This window comes from Gallinula chloropus, assembly GCF_964237585.1.
Source record: "Gallinula chloropus genome assembly, chromosome: 2".
Taxonomy (NCBI): domain Eukaryota; kingdom Metazoa; phylum Chordata; class Aves; order Gruiformes; family Rallidae; genus Gallinula; species Gallinula chloropus.
The window spans coordinates 113,603,364-113,619,866 of NC_140086.1; the positions used below are offsets into that span (position 1 = coordinate 113,603,364).

Consider the following 16,503-nt stretch of genomic DNA (forward strand, 5'->3'; position numbering starts at 1 on the left):
ACATCACTCCCCCATAAGAGGGGCTGGTCAGGGAGGGGTGCTCCTGGGTGCTTCCAGGGCAGTCTAAGTGTGGCTGAGGTGTCAGATCACTCCTTGTGTTGGTACAGTACTCTGTGATGTCACCAGGTTTGAGTGTAATTTGCTGTAGGCTGTTACTGTTGCCCTTTCATGGTGATTTTCTCAGTAAACTGTCCTTATCCCAACCCATAGAGGCTCTGTCTGTTTTTCCTCCAGGAGTGAGTGAGCCACTGCTTGGGGCTGAACCAGCACAGTGGTCAAAGTGATCATGATGCCAAGGTGGGTCACTTCCAGCAGCTTAACTGAATGCCAGCATATTGTCTTTTGCATGTTTAAGGAGTTCTAGTATGTCTCAGACGGGCAGTGGTTTATGTTATTTACTCAGCTCTTGTACCCACTGGTGCCTCTTGTGGATACTGAAGCTTGTGATCTGAACCCAGCTGTGTCAGTGTGTTTGCATAACACCTGCTCCCAATGGAAGTAATTATGGTGAAGTCATACGGTCTTTACAATAGTACAAGTATGACATCATAGTAAAGGTTTGCATTTCCTGAAGACCTCTGTGGTCTCATGTACTTCCATTTTAGGGCCTATCTGGAGATGCCTTTGGTACTGGCTGAGCCATTTGAAGGCCTAGTGGCACAGGTACATTAGACTGGGTACGAGAGCAAAATTAAGAACTGTTTTCAAACATTTGTGCCAAGGAGCTACGTATTTCTTACAAATCAGACAAGGTTGAAAAATAGCCATAAAACTGATGGTCCCATTGAGACCAACCTCCTGATTTCTCATTAAGTCAGTGCCAGGCCTTTAAAGCCCTCTGTCTGGATTAACAGTCAAAAAGGCTCTGTCTGGTAAGTATTTATAGTGTTTAATTACAACTATTCAGAGGGTATGAAATGAACAAAAATGGCTCAAACATGTTCCTGGCATTTCAGCATGACTGTTACGGATTGTATGGTGACGCTTAAATACCACCTCTGAATTCTGGGCCAACTTGGCCTTCTATTGTTATATGTATAAAATTTACTTGAAACATGGATGCTGCCAGAGCAAAATGGAAGATCATAAAAAAGGAGTTGAAGCTGCTTCATATTTGCCACCTCCAGTATTTTGTCAGGTGCATCTCTGTACCTGTAAACAAAGGCTTGGAGATCAAATGGACTCATTAATTTTCTTACTTAAGCTACTGCACTACCATTCAGCGAGACCTGGACAGGCTGGAGAGCTGGACAGGGAGAAACCAGATGAGATTCAACAAAAGCAAGTGTAGAGTCTTGCACCTGGGAAGGAATAACCACTTGTATCAGTACAGGCTGGGGGATGACCTGCTGGAGAAGAGCTCTTGTGGAGAAGGACCTGGGGGCCCTGGTTGATGACAGGTTGGCCATGAGCCAGCAGTGTGCCCTGGTGGCTAAGAGAGCCAATGGGATCCTGGGTTGCATCAGGAGGAGTGTGGCCAGTAGGTCGAAGGAGGTGATCCTCCCCCTCTACTCTGCCCTGGTCAGGCCCCACCTGGAGTATTGTGTCCAGTTCTGGGCTCCCTGGTATAAAAAAGACAGGGATTTCCTGGAGACAGTTCAGAGAAGGGCTACAAAGACGATTAAGAGCCTGGAGCATCTTCCCTATGAGGAAAGGATGAGTGAGCTGGGACTGTTCAGACTAGAGAAAAGAAGACTAAGGGGGGTCCTTATTAATGTTTATAAATAAGTATGGGATGCAGGGGCAAATAGCTAGCCCCTTTTCAGTGGTCTGTGGAGACAGGACAAGGGGCAATGGCTGCAGGTTGGAGCCTAGGAAGTTCTGCACCAACATGCGGAAGAACTTTTTCACAGTGAGGGTGACAGAGCCCTGGGACAGGCTGCCCAGGGATGTGGTGGTGTCTCCTTCACTGGAGATATTCAAGACCCGTCTGGATGCCTATCTGAGTGATATGAGCTAGGGAGCTGCTTTGGCAGGGGGGTTGGACCCGATGAGCTCTCGAGGTCCCTTCCAACCCCTATGATTCTATGATTCTGTCTACGTAACACTAACTGAATTGCATTCCTGGGGCAGAATGACTGAGCACACCACCAGAGCTGAGATGCACTTAAAAAGAGGGGAAAAAAAGTACATTTCTGGGGGGCTAAATCACAGGAAAAACATGGGCAAAGTAAGCAATCGATGCTGTTTAGTTTAGGTACTATTGCAAAAAACCCAAGCTCATGTTTTGTCATGAATACCTAGCACAGTAGCTGCTCCCTCTACAGTCACATCACCATTCGAAGCAGAGAGGTGTAAAGCAGGTGTACACAGAAAGGTGTTTCTGATTACTGCTGGATTTTGGTCTGTATCTCTGAGAAAGCCTATTAAAACTTTAATAATGAGAGAAAAAGCCTACAAAGAAGCACCAAACTAAGGACAGCTGAGCATGGCAAAGTAGCCAAGAGAGGGAAAGAGCATCTTGGTTGAAAGAGGCCGCTGCTGTGTGGGAAAATGAACATTTGCTGCTTCTTCATAACTAGACCTGGCTTGTTAAAAGGAATGCTTGACTCCATTGTTGTGCTTTCCTCCTAACTAAATACGTCTTCAAGACCTCTAGCATTTTGCATGGGCCAGCGAAACATCAAAATTAGTTAAATCTCCAGAAAGGACATCTAGCAGGTCTGCACTGCTCAGTAGGCACACTTTGTTTCTTGCTTAACCTGTGGTGCTGTGCAGAACATAGTGTGAGAACAGAGTGCTTTTTTCCTCACATATTGTACTGTCTGTAGAATTATATGTGGACAAAAGAAAAATACTAAACTTTCTCAACACAGGTTTTCTTTGGAATGAAAAAGGATGGCAGATTTGGGCTCTTTTTTTTTTGTTTATTTAATAGGTGTTTTTGGTTCTGCTGCTTGTTTGAGTGCTCCTTGATATCAGTGGGAGTGCTCTGCTACAACAATAGTTTTAGATCTTCCCCAGGCATAAGGATTACAAGTCCTTTCTGTAAGAACTTCTCTGACTCTGCATACTAATACAGTGATCAGAATTCCCCCAGTTCCTGCTGAAGCCCTCTCGCACTAATGCACTAAGCCTTGCATGTGCCAGCCCCTGCCTGGTGGAGTTTTTACCACTCCTCCTGAAGGACGGGAATGTGTTGAGGGCAAAGTGAGCTCTGCCACAATATGCCACACCTTTCTAATCCTCTTTGCCTCAGGTCCGGCCACCTGTGCACTATAGTTCTTGCCTACATGAACTTTGTGGATAGAAATGATAAGGATTTAGGCTTTCACACCCATTTGTGTGCAAATGATGATGACAGGTTTTATATCAGCTGTTTCACTAGCTTTTGGACTGACAACACAAGTTTGTTTTGCGTATGGCACTTATTTAGGGTTTTAAAGATGACTTGGATGAAACTGGATGCATAGTGGGCTGTGCCCATGTTTTGGACTCTTGAAAAATTTGTGTCCTACTCTACCTCTGAATGAATGGGGACACCCCTCCTGGCTCAGAAAAACTGACATCAATGACAATGAGAGATAGCTGGGAAAAGATGATTTCCCCCGTTAAATCTAGCTGTGAAATGCTGCATTTATTGCTGGGGGAGGGGGCACATGAAGAACTGGTACGTCACTTTCTGCACTGAATTTGTTTTCCAAATGATTCAGTCCAAATGCGTAAGGCACCATGATGTAACTGGTTTTTGAAGGCAGCTGACTCATGCTCTTAAAAGTTTAACTGCTTTTAGAGTATCCCAGAATGAAAACTGTGGGTAGATAAAGTAATTCCTAGGCAGTCAGGTGGATCAGACCTGCACATAACTGCTAATGTACATGTGCCTAAAAGTCTCTCTCCTTGAAATCTGTGTAACTGGCTGTTGGGGTAGGAAGGAAGTTTGTCCCCTGTGCCAAGTGGACAGCAAAGCTGACAGCTCTGGTTTGGAGGTTGTGCCCATCACACAGCAGCTGTCTATCCGCAGTCACTGCAGAAGCTGGCTAGGAGATGCTTCCTGTGAGAGGGCAAGTTTACATCAGTGACATTTATAAAACACATCCATCGCAAAATGGATCTGTAGCACTGACCTTTATGTAAACTTACAGTCCTCATTTGGATCAGGCAGACAGTTTCTGATTGCCAATCTTGTTACAAATGTCGTGGTTTGGGGTCATTTCTATTGCACAAGACCACTTGTGCAATTTAAAATCAATCTTGTTATTTAATCACAAAAAGCCCAACTCTAAAGTGGTTTGTGTTAGTGTGATGGCAGACATCAGAAAGGCTGCCAGTAAAGGGTGTGAGTAGGTTTGTTGTTTTTTTTTTAAAAAAAGGAGGTTATTTACTTTATTGAAGTAGGATATTTTAAGAGGAATAAAAACATTCAAACAATAGATTATTATGGCTTTAAAAATAAGGATGACCTAAAACGGTAGAGGCATTTTTAAGAGACAGTTTTCCAAACATTGATGATAAGTTAGATACATCTTTTTAAAATGCTGATTTTTTTCTTTTGTGAAAAGAAGTCAAATCAGAGCCTGTAGTTATGCAGAGAAGCATTTGTGTAGTGTATGGGTAGGCTTGGGCAGAAGTTACAGGCTGAAGAAAACTTTATAGATCCAAGTGAGTACAATCAGAGTTGGAAATTATGCAGCCTGTCTTGTGTGTGAGACAGATTAAAAGAGTGGAAAGCCACAGAAATAGTCTGGTTTTGGTTTCCTTGTTAATAATCTTGCTTTACTGATGTCAGGGTCTAAGTCTGCCTCTGTCCCGCAGACTACTGATTGAGCCTTGTGGTGCCCAGTTGTCTCCTGAATTTGTTTCAGGGCCCACAAATCTGTCAGTGAACCCTAAAGTCCAGGATGTTGATGTCTCTGAAGCAGTAAACTTTTTCTCCCCCAGACTGTGATTCATATTTCATAGTGAAATTTTCAAGGGATCCTTTGTGAAAACTAGGTTGTGCATATTGCTCAAGATGGGTGAGCAAATTGCATTGTTTTTCCCTCAGCCTTCTCCTTGAGTACTAACTTCACCAGGAAGGTTTGCATGAAGCTGAAACTCAAACTGTTATTCCCAGGGCATGAAACTGGCAAGTGACTCTGGAGAAAGTTCTTATCCACCATGCTTCAAACTTTTAAAGTATTGCTGTTTGCCTGAAATGGCTTTTCTTAAGGTACTCCTGTAGCTTTGTTGACATGAATATATTGCCTTTTGCCTTACAAGAAGAGACTTTTTACCAGGAAACTTGAATACAAGGCACCAAGGAGATAGAGACCTGCAGCAGAAGCCACAGATGGTATCAAGGAATGTACTGAAAATTCTATCTATACTGAAAAAGTCACTGGATATTTTTTTTTCTGTTGGCATATCATTTTTGCCTTTGTTTTCAGAGTGGTTCTGGACTCTTCTTAGGCCCTACAGAATTTGACCCAGTGAATGAACAGTAAAAAATGAAGGCAATTCGCCTGTGACTATAGTCACAGGAATTTATTAGACCAGTTAATGAGTTTTTTTAGCTAAAGTGAAACTTGACAGGAACTGGTAGCAATGAATAATCTCCCCTTCTTGCTAATCTGGAACAAGACAGTGCTTTACAAGTAGTACATATATCGTGCTCACAGCACTCTGGACACTGTGCCCAGAGCGGGGATATAACCAGCTAAAATGGCTGGTTATATCCCACAGAAATCCTAAAATTGAAAGAAAAAAGATGGGGAAAAAAGTGAAAAAGGAATTCTGGCAATTTTTTCTCAAAAGTCCCATTCAGGTATGGGTTTTTTTTAAATTTCTATGCCTTTCCTATTGCACCCCTCTCTCTTTTGCATGGAAAACAACAGGGAAATAAAGGACAGAAGGTCCTCCAGAGCAGGCACAAGTGCCACAGTCTGGGTTCAGGAGTCTCTGTGCTCCTGTCCACATGCTGCTGCTACGGGTTGGCCCTGTGCTGGCTCCCATTTCTCAACGGGGGCTATTATGGAGGGCCCAAACCCTGCACAGAGGGACAGCAAGAAGCAGATGAGTTCTATGGCATCACTGTGACTGTCCCACGTGGAAATTACTCAAAATGTCCTTTAAGCTACTTGAATGTTGCCTGTTTGCATAATTTGGGCAAAGGTAGGGTGGGATCTGTTGGCTTTACTCATTCCCTCTCCTGTCTCTGTATTCATGTGTTTCTGCAGTCTGATCTCTGTTTCACATTTTACACCTATTTATTTATTTGTTTGTTTCTTCCACTGAAGCCTTTCCCATGTGGAGTGAGGACCCAACAACATTCACATTCAACCTCAGCATCTGCGTGTGTTTAAGACAGGGCTGAATAAGTTTGCAAAAAAAGAGGAAGTAATAGGCAGACAGGACGCATTCATCCCTTTCTTTTTCTCCTGCCCTACCAGAGATGATGACAGGCTCCTGATGGCAAGCTCCCTTGTGAGCCCATTATGAAATAGGGACAATAGGAAATCCTTGTGTTTAGATGAAGCTGCCAGACCTGCCCACTTGGAAACTGTGGTTTTGTGAGAAATGAGGCAGGAAACTGTGCCCTCACTGTTTGCAGTGGCAGCCACTCTAACAGAGAGGCTCTGGTACACCCACTGACAAGAAGGGAGTCAGATCCTCACCATTCCATCATGGTGCCACACCAGTTTCCCACATTACTGTTTCCCCAAGCTTTGCCTTTGTGCATTGCTTACACTAGAGCACCAAGGGTCCAAAACCCTCTCATTATTTTTCTTTGGTAATGTTTTTCCCCTCTGTACATGTATACATAAACAATCAAATGATGTGCTAGGACAAAAAAAAATGTAAGCACTTTCTTTCTAGCAACTTCAGGGCTCCCCAACGTGCTCTGTGCTATTCATGTTACTGTATTGCTCTGCCTTCCTTAAAAAGCTGTGTATGTTCAGGGATTGTTAGCACTTCTATGTTTTGCTATGCTCCAAGGCAGCAGCAGCAGCGGAACAAGTTAACCTTATCCACCAGTGGAATGAGTTATTACAAAAGCCCTGCACAGAAAAAAAAAATCTGTGTCCGTGAAGTCCACCCTGATGCTGACTTCTGCTCTACTTTATTACAATCAGTGGCTTTCCCAGCACTGTAAGGCAAAGAGTTCCTGGTGATATCAACTGCCAACTTGATGAGGTGAAAGAACATTGGGTTCACAAGATACAGTAAGAAAAATTTAGCCTTCTATTTCATCCAGGTGTCAGAAAACCCAGACTGTGCATCATCCTTAGTCAGCCATCCTCCCATTTAGATGAGCTTATGCCACAAACCTGACTGTCCCTTACTGCAGATTTTGAGCTCTATCCTTCTTGTACTTCACCTCAGCAGGGATTTATAGCCCAGAATCACCAAACTTGCCAGGTAAAAATTTAAAATCATATTAAAAATCAGATCAAAGACACAACCTGTAATGGTGGTCACTGCTTTCACTTTGTGAACCCACCTGAATGGCAAAAAGTAGAAGAGGCTGCTGAAAGTATGCCAGGGTGAACAGACTCTGCAAGTGCTCACTGCATGTGGTGTACTTTAACTCACAGCAGCAGTTTTAGTTTAGAATAAACTAGTAGAAGAGAGGGTGTGTAAATGGTGGCACAAACAATAAACGAATTAATAAATAAAGATACTTTGCAACTAGTGAATAATAGTTAAATTTAAGATCTATGAGTTTGCTTGGTGCTGTCTTAACTTGGCTCTTGATGAAGCCAAAACAACGAGCTGTGTTTAGATCTTTAGTCAAGGAAAGGTTGGGGGAGGGAGGAACTGTCTTTTATTAGATTAGCTCTAACAGTGTGGATTCAAACAGAACACTTTTCATGCAGATAAAGCCTATTTCTAAGCCTGTGTGTTCTGCAAGCTGTCTCTCAGTAGAGAGTAATTAAGACAGTCCATAATGTGTGAAGTATCTTTATGAATGTCTGTAAGACTGAAGATTTAGGCTATGTTGGGCAGGAATAATGTGCTTGTACAAGGCCAACACTGTTCTTAACGAATTACCAGACCCTGTTACCATACAAATATTAAATCTTGTAGCAAAATTTCAGTGAATGGCAACTGCCTGTGAGCACCTAGCACAACTTTCTGTCCAGTCATTAGTCAGACTGCTGCATACTCAAGTCTGTTGGGGATCTGGCACAGGGGAGCATACCTGGTTCTCTTTGAGAGTTATCTGTCCCTGTTCCTTGCAGCCAATGAATGTCCTGATACACCTGTAAATCTTCTCATCATGTTGCACTCTTTGAACAAAGTTAGCAGGAAAAAATCCAGTTCTGTCATCAATTTTACCCTGTGAAGAAAACATACTAATTACAAGAACTTCATTAACACTGGTAGATTTAATACAAGTTCACTATGGAAAATAACATATTTTTCCCTTTGGAGAGAAAACAGATAGATATGAAATAACTAGCACACACACCTTCCACCAGTCTTCATTGGAGTCTTCCAGAAGAGTGATCATATCCCCTGGCCTGTAATTAGAAGAGGAGAAGTAAATTAAGATGATCCTTAAATGTTATGCTGCAGCAGCATCTACAATTACCTTCTAATGGAAAACTGGTCCTTTCTTGGTCATTTTATCTGAGCATTCACTGCTGGTAGACTCAATGAGGCAGCAAGGTTTTCTTTAATCACACATGGTAATGTACAAAGAGAGTCCCTATTGGGGCTAGATCTTTATTTTGAGACAATGTCTGTGAACTGGATTTTTTTGCTTCCTGTTTAATAAGAAACTGTTTAAAATACAGTCCCTATTTGTTACAGGCATTATCTTGTTACTTAAAGACGTTTCACATTGTTGGGACACACCACTTTATCATCTGGGTTTTCAAGCTGTGTTTGCAGAAGGAAGGCAGCAGGAAAATAGTTCTATTTAACTGACAAAGGCAATTAGTCAGCAGGGATATAATTCTGCCCAGGAATGTCTTTTTCATTTGAGTGGGACATATTTACCTTTATAATGTGTGGTGCAGGGTTGTAATTGCTAAGTATCAGCATCCAGCTGACTAGTTCCAAAGCAGAACTAGGAGAATAATTTGGCTGGAAATGCTAATGGCAAAATATGCTGAGCTGATTTTGTGCAGGTAGTTGAACAGCTATGTGACCTCCTCCCCCCTACAGTGGTGGCACTTCATCAGCATTATTATGTAATTATAATAGTGCTGCATTGTGGAAAGGAAGTGGCAGCCTGTTTCCAAACAGATTAACCTCAGAAGGCTTTGTCTGCTTGATAAGAGACATTTATTTGATCTTAATAAAATTAATGGTTGACCCCTAATTATTCAGTTTTCCTTGCATACCCTGTTAGGCTTACTGTATCACTGAAGTATCAGTGCAAGAGCTTGTAAACGCACCTAGAGCATGTGATGGATAATGGGTTAAATTTAGTGGCCTGTGTCAGAGCACACGTAGAAGATGTGGACCTGCCTAGGACACAGCTGTCTAGGGCACAGGTGGTGCTGGACCTCTTTGTTCCACTTGCCCAGTGGTTATCATTGCTGGTGACAACTGGAGAAACAGGCCTCTGGTCTCCTAACCCTGTGCAATCTGCACAAGAAATTTCCAGCTTTCAAAGAAAGGTGCTATCAATACGGCAGCAGGGCTGGATGTTCCCCAATCCCTCCTCAGGAAGCTGTTCCAGTGTGTTTGGAATAATGAAATGCTGCTGAGATGAGAAAGGAAGCTAAAGAAAAGGGACAACTTTCTATCCCAGTGGCAAAAGACTTCTGCCATAGGCAGAAGCACACCTCAGTCCCTTACTAAAGTTAATGATTAATATAAAACACTTAAAGAGTTTTTGAGGGAGGCCATCTTGCCACATCAAAGCGAACAGGCTGTAACAGCATTGGAGCCCTTGCACTGAAAGGATGAACATTTTCAATAAGAAGGATTCAGAAAGGCCCATCCCACAAACACCTGGTTGTTATTAAAATAACTTAGAAAATATAAATTTATTTTGGTGCCAAGAGAAAGATAGTAAATGAGCCTAAATTCTCTGTATGTCAGTGGTATTAGCACTGAGATTTTTTGGTGCAAGACTGATATTTTTTAGCACAGGGCTAACATAGGTGTCTCTCATCTCCAGTGAGGATTCAAAATAGAAATCCCAGATAGACTGATGTTATGCTTGCTTCCTTGACTTAGGCTGCTAATCTCTGGAGGAGGGCATCTTACTCCGTGTTTTACTAGTGGCTGAAATCACTCTCAGGTCCAATCTTTTGCTTCTGTAAACCACAACCCTGGTTAAGTTGCCTGCTCTATATCAGATTCAGCCAAGGTTTCAGGAGGGGGCAAGATAGGCACTCATCAGCCTTAAAGTGTCCAGGAAGCCTCTGGCCCCTTCCAAATATTCTGTTCCATTCTATTCCATTCCCTGCAGTGTCTGAAACCTGGGGTTCCCTGTCTCCAGGACCCTTTACATATTGTAAAACAGATCCACATCTTAGAATAAGCATATTACATATATTACTTATGCCAGAGCTTGGAAAACCTGACTGGCTGCTCCTGCTGTTGAGGAAGAAATCAGTGTGGTGGAAAGTACTAATTGCTGCTGAATTGCAATTGCAGCATTGCAGACCCTCAGAGGTGAGCTGAGATATCCCAAAATCTTCACTAACTCCTTTCCCTTCTGCTTGATTTCATCATATTAGGGTGGATCACTACCTGTCTGGTCCCTGTCTTGGGCTCCCAGGACAGTCTTGATGACATTGCTTGCTGAACCCATGCGCAGCAACTCAGCTATGTTAAATGAGAATTCATAGAATCACAGAAACATGAGAGGCTTTAAGGTTGGAAAAGACCACTAAGATCAACAAGTCCAACCATCTGTCCAATAACATCATGTCAACTAAACCATATTGTGCAACTGAGCTGAATGATGCCTGGTTCTGCAGTGACCAAACAACATTACTAGCTATTCAGCACCCCTTATGAAACACTGCTAATCTGTGTATTACTGAATTTCTGGCCATGGGGCAAATAATGCTGCTGTAGCTGAGTAACCCTAGCCTAAAACCTGGTTGCTGTTTCTGGAAAGAGCCTGTTAGTTATGACAGTCCAGGTTGTTTTCCCCCTAATATGAGGGACAGGACAATTTTAGAGAATGATCTGTTTTCTGGATCGCTGTTTCTTGATGAGGATGGAAACTTAGTGAAGGCTTATCTGAGTGATGTTCCTCTTCATGGAACAAGGGTGCAAGCTGGAATACATCCCTAAAGGAGCAGGTTGCAAAGTGGAATCCCGCATTAGAATAGGTGGCAAGTTGCTCCATAAGTCACCATACCCTGTGGTTATTTCCCAAAGGGCTGACATTCTTTAAAAAATTATCAGGAAAATCCAGGAAAGAGAATGATTGAGAAGCTTGTAATGTCTGCCTTACATTCCACCCATTAGTTCCAGAGCAATGAGAAGGCACTGGTGAGAACAGAAAAAAGGCTTTCAGCGAAGGAGATGCTGACAAGAGGGACATTTCCGTGACAATTCCCTAATTTCTGTGGCATGTGATTGACTTTTTTGATATAGGGGATGCCTTGAAGAGAGCTGACACATTTCACAACAAGAACTCTAGCAAGACCATGCAAAATGTGAGTAGCACGAGTCAAACTAATTGCACTAAAAGAAAAAATGTTCTTTCATTTCAGTGGGCTTGGATTAGACCTTGCCATGCAAGCAACTGATGCAGAACTGAGGAAGGAAGTGTTAAAAATTATAATTAACAAGGCTGTTTTTCAAAGGTTAGAATGCATCTTTCTCATGTGAAAATACTGCCATCCAGCAGCTGGACATTGTTCTCTTTTCTCAAACATAACCTGCTAGTGAGGGAAAATAAAACAGGGCTGGTAAAATACTCAGCATTAGCATGAGAGTTGGTGAGAAATTCCTAGTCGAAAGCTTCTTGCTGAAAAAATAAAGCAACTGAAAATTGAATATTTTCTAGTGGAAAACCATCTTGGTCTTCCAGTGACATAAGTGGTTTTGAAACATTTTATCTATTGTATCCTTGCCAAATGAGTTGCTCACCATCTTTTAATCTATAAGAATATCTTTGTATCTTCAAGTGGATATTTCAATACAAACTCTTGACTACAAATGTCAGAATGTTCACTCCCCTGAAGTCATGTGCAGCCATATGACTTCATATGGCTGCCTTCATATGACTTCATATGACCTCAGTTCATGTGCGTGGAATCAGCTAACAAATATTTTGGGACTTTACCTCATCTCCAAGTCTTCATTTTCTTGTGGTACAAATTTGTACAAGGCAACATAGGTGTTCATTTGTAACGTGCTTTTATAAAATGGTCCCTTTAAGAAAAAAGATAAAGAAAAAAAGAAAAATGTAAATATCTGTCCTGTGCAGGAATTTTATTCACTTTGTTAAAGAATAAGAATTCAGGGCCTGATCTTCCAAGAAATGAGCTGGACTAATCCCATTGCTTTTACACCTCAGAGGAGTATGGGCCAGATATATTGCAAATCTCTGTGGTGGCAGCTGTCTTCATTTGGAAATAAGGTTCTTTGAACCCCAAGATCAAATTCCAGGCTTCCAAAGAACACAGGCAGAAATCTGCACAAGTTCATCTCTCAGGCGAGATCTTAAAAATGAGTATGCCTTTTTCTTTCTTGTTGATGTGTGACTCTGATGAGTCCAGTAAGTGTATGAGTGGCATTATAAAAGGTGTCTATTATACAGCCCTCAATACAGTGCACAGGTCCAAAAGAAAGGGTGGGAAAATCACTTTCTTAAACAGAAAGCTGCTTGCACTGGGATTCTCACAGAGAAGACTGGCTACTCTTTCTCCTCCCTTTCTCCACTGGTAATCTAGAAGAAAAAAAGCACCTAAACCAATCCCCAAATAGTTTTCCACTTCAAATCTGTGATTTTTACATTACAGAAGCTCTATAGGAATGACATGGTCTCCACTCTGGGTCTTCACAATATTCATTTGCAATAAACAGAAGAACATAAAAGTGACCATAATGGGCAAAACAAAGAACCATCCAGCCCTGTGTATTGCTTCCAACTGTGGCAAGGGGCCCAGAAATGGTATAAGAACATGACAGTCAGATATCAATGCTTCTTGAGTTATCGACTCAAGGTCTTCAGTTATCCATAAAAACAGCATTTTATATGACTTCCCATTCCCATTGCATTCTGATAAAAATCATGCCCATACCGGGGAATGTATACTTTTTGGTTCTTCTCCAAAGTGTTCTGTGCCATTTTCAGAGTATGTAAACACTGAAACAAAGCAAACACATGACATTTTAGGAGTAGTTTAAGACTCTTCACCTCAACAGGATCACCATGGTTTTGTTGATCTCTTCCCGTTCCCCTTTACTTTCTTTGATTGCTTGTGCTCACCTCTGAACCCTTCTACACCCCCAACAAAACTGTGTATACCACTGAACATGTCAGAAAACAATCCCCATCCTGAAGAAGTTCCAATTGTAACAAATAACCATTTTGATCAGGTGAATATGCGCTGGGAATAGAGCCTAGGTCCCCTCACTACACTACTGCCCTCTGTTCCCCAGAAAAAGCAGTGGCTTTATCACATTGACCGGCTTCCCCCTTTGCATTTTAAGTATTGTATGGTGCTCTTTGCTTCTGGATATAATTTTAATAGATGGAGTCTTGGAGCAGCTAGAATCATCAGCATCTTCACCCACCATTTACTTCTTGCCAGTGTTTTGAGCAGAAGCTGGATTTTGTAGTCTCTAATAATTTGGAAATAACCAAAATGGTACTAAGTATCAGGCTGACTGAATGCATTTTCTGTTTGTTTCACTGTGATACACTTACATGTGTTAAAGGGAAAGAAGGTGCCAGAGAACACCAACCAAACTGGTGATTTATTTCCACCTCTGGTCTTTCATTTCCTTGCCCTTCCTTCCATTAACACATACTTCTGTGGCTATTCCACATTGTAAATGACAACCAACCAAAGAGTCTTGGAAGAAGTTTTATCACTGAAATAGTAAGGTTTCTTGATAGAAGAGAGTTTTACTTTAGCATTGAAAAAATGTAGTGTAACAGAGGAAAAGTAGCTAAACCAGCAGCCGCATCATTAAAGAAAAAGGTTTTGTACAGTGACACACATCCATGAGCTCACAGAAGCACATGTTCTCTGATAAAATGGAAGATAATACTGCAGTCATAAAGTTCAATGTGTGAATGGGAAGACAACATGTGAGTTGATAGCTGAAGCATTTAACCTGAAAATGCCCCCATTTCTGTTGAGTTGGTCTGACTGCACCTGGTCTGGGGGCCTCCCTGTGCTCCTCACCAAGTCCTGCTGTAGCGGGACTTTGACCCTGCAAACTGTCATGAGTACCAGAGGGGAAACCTTAAAAATAAAATTAATTTCCTGTACCTTCTACTACAGGGGGTATATGTATATCTCACATTTCTATAATGTGTAAATCTGGCGTGCTGCTTTAAGTCCTATTCAAATTACTATGCTTTATTTCTTTCTGTGTCCAGACAAAAGGAAGTTAGGGAGGCAAACAGAAAAAGTTCTGGTGAATAATGAGTTGGGTAACCAGGAACACTGTGGACTTGCAGAAAGTCTTCCACCAGATGAAATGGAAGTGTTTCAACATCACGCTTGGAGTAATTCCTGTTTGGTGACAGAAAATAAAGCTGATTTACTAATGTACAGCCTCCTGAGTTGTGGAGCTGATCCAGCAGGTGGGGAGGGAGCTGGACTCAATTCCTGTATTTGCTGCGAAGTGCTCACCAAACCTGGTCTTGAAGGGAGGACATTCTGTATTTGACTCAAGGGGAAAGTGCTCAAGTCCTAGTTGATAACAGGCTCATAGATGGCACTTAAACTGCATTTTAGCTTGTGGGGATTCCTGTTATGGATGCCAATACACATCAGTGAAAGAGTTTCACTGGCTTAGAGGAGGCTGAGGGGCTGGAAATTAGGTATGGCATCTTACAGTTGTAAACTATGAGGCTTTGCTTCATAGTATGTGTGCCAGGGCCTGAATGAATGAATTTTCCCTTGAAGCTATTGTCAGATGAGTCTACAGGACTGATTACATGGCCACATACGTACCGGGTCCTTTCACCCTTCTGCAGACTGTCTACACTGTTTCCCTTTAAGCAGAGAGAGTTTCAGATATGCATTTTCCTAAAATCTTATTTTAATTCATTTCTTTTAATGGGAAAGGAAAAAAAACCCCAAAACTGGCATGGACCTGATTCATCAAGGCATAAACGTGGAACTGCCTGCTAAAGAGGCAGTGGGCAACTGAGGATAAAGGAGTGGTGAATCACCCTGTAATAACATTTTGAATTTACGTCGTTAAATTTTTAATCTCTGTTTAGCTCATGGTCTCTGGATATTACTAGGAGACACTTGAATCTGAAGGCCACAGAGGTATGGAGTTCATGTCTCCACACAACAGAAATCCATCTGTTTTCATATTTGTTTGCCCTAGCAGCTGCAGACAAAGAAAAAAAAAAGGCAAAAAAAAGCGCAGGGATTTTTACAGTCTGAAAAGGGTTTTACCGTTTCCATAGCTTGTGCAAACAGTGTGGGCATTTTATTAAAAATCTACCAAGGGGAAATTTTTTGAGTGACTGATGCATAATTTATACCCTGAGCCTCTGAAGGACGGATTGTAAAAAAGCCAGTGCTGATCAAAGGAATCATTAATGTGCCGCGGAAGTTATTTAGAGGTTTGACACATGCTGAGTTTTTAAACTAATCTCTTTGAGTAAGTTCCTTGAATGCCTCTCAGTACATTCAGTGAATACAGATCTCAGAGAAAAAAAGTTTCTTTGGGTTTCAGAAATTAAACCAGTGATCTGTGGTGGAATAAGAAGTTATCTGAAACCCTAGACAGGGCCAGTAAAGCAGACTGAATTCTTTATCTTTAACCAGGCCGGGTCAACCTACCTTTTCAAGACAGAAAGCCTTAAAAAAAATGTTAGGAGAAAGCAGATAACGTAGATGGGATGTTCACAAAATGAGAGGAAGTGACTGAACACAGTGAGGACCAGGAGGGAAGGAAAGGAATAAGGAGGTAGCATAAAATGGGAATGGACAGCTGAAGCTGGTATTTCACCTATGTGAATAGCTAGCAGTATGTAAGGAGCACTGAGGGTGCTATGAAGAAAGCTGTGCTCACTGTGATTTGTTTCTGAAGTGAAATTCATCAAAGCAGCCTTCAGGTGCAATGAGAGAAGTTGCTCTGATGGTTTGGGCCTGAAGTTTTGTTTCGCACTCCAAACCCTTACCATAACTGAATTCAAGAACAGGGTCACAAACACCATCCCTCAGTGGCTGAGATTTCACTGCTAAGCTCTCGATTGGTATGAAGGTCTTGAAATCCCATCATAACAATGCTGAAAAAACAATACTGTTGTACTGCAAAGCAGGCAAAAGAACTGGGCTATTAATATTACTGGGCACATACTCTAGTTGTACTGAGTAGCTGCAATTATAATCAGGATTCATTGTGTTGGGTATGTTACAGACATACAGATATTATATGATTCATTTTGTGTCCTAA

General features: G+C 41.8%; 1 protein-coding gene across 2 annotated transcripts in view; it reads right to left on the reverse strand.

Moving 5' to 3' along the window:
- STAC (SH3 and cysteine rich domain) overlaps positions 1 to 16,503 on the reverse strand; it is a gene marked incomplete at both ends in the record, with an annotated part of 71,688 nt that overhangs the window by 536 nt on the left and 54,649 nt on the right. The window contains 4 exons of one of the 2 annotated variants that reach the window (XM_084280205.1): positions 8,126 to 8,263; positions 8,396 to 8,447; positions 12,191 to 12,279; positions 13,152 to 13,216. In XM_084280205.1, coding sequence (XP_084136331.1) covers positions 8,126 to 8,263; positions 8,396 to 8,447; positions 12,191 to 12,279; positions 13,152 to 13,216 — 344 coding nt within the window. Of the gene's footprint in view, positions 1 to 8,125; positions 8,264 to 8,395; positions 8,448 to 12,190; positions 12,286 to 13,151; positions 13,217 to 16,503 lie in introns of both variants that reach the window. The other variant, XM_084280204.1, reaches the window with a different exon arrangement.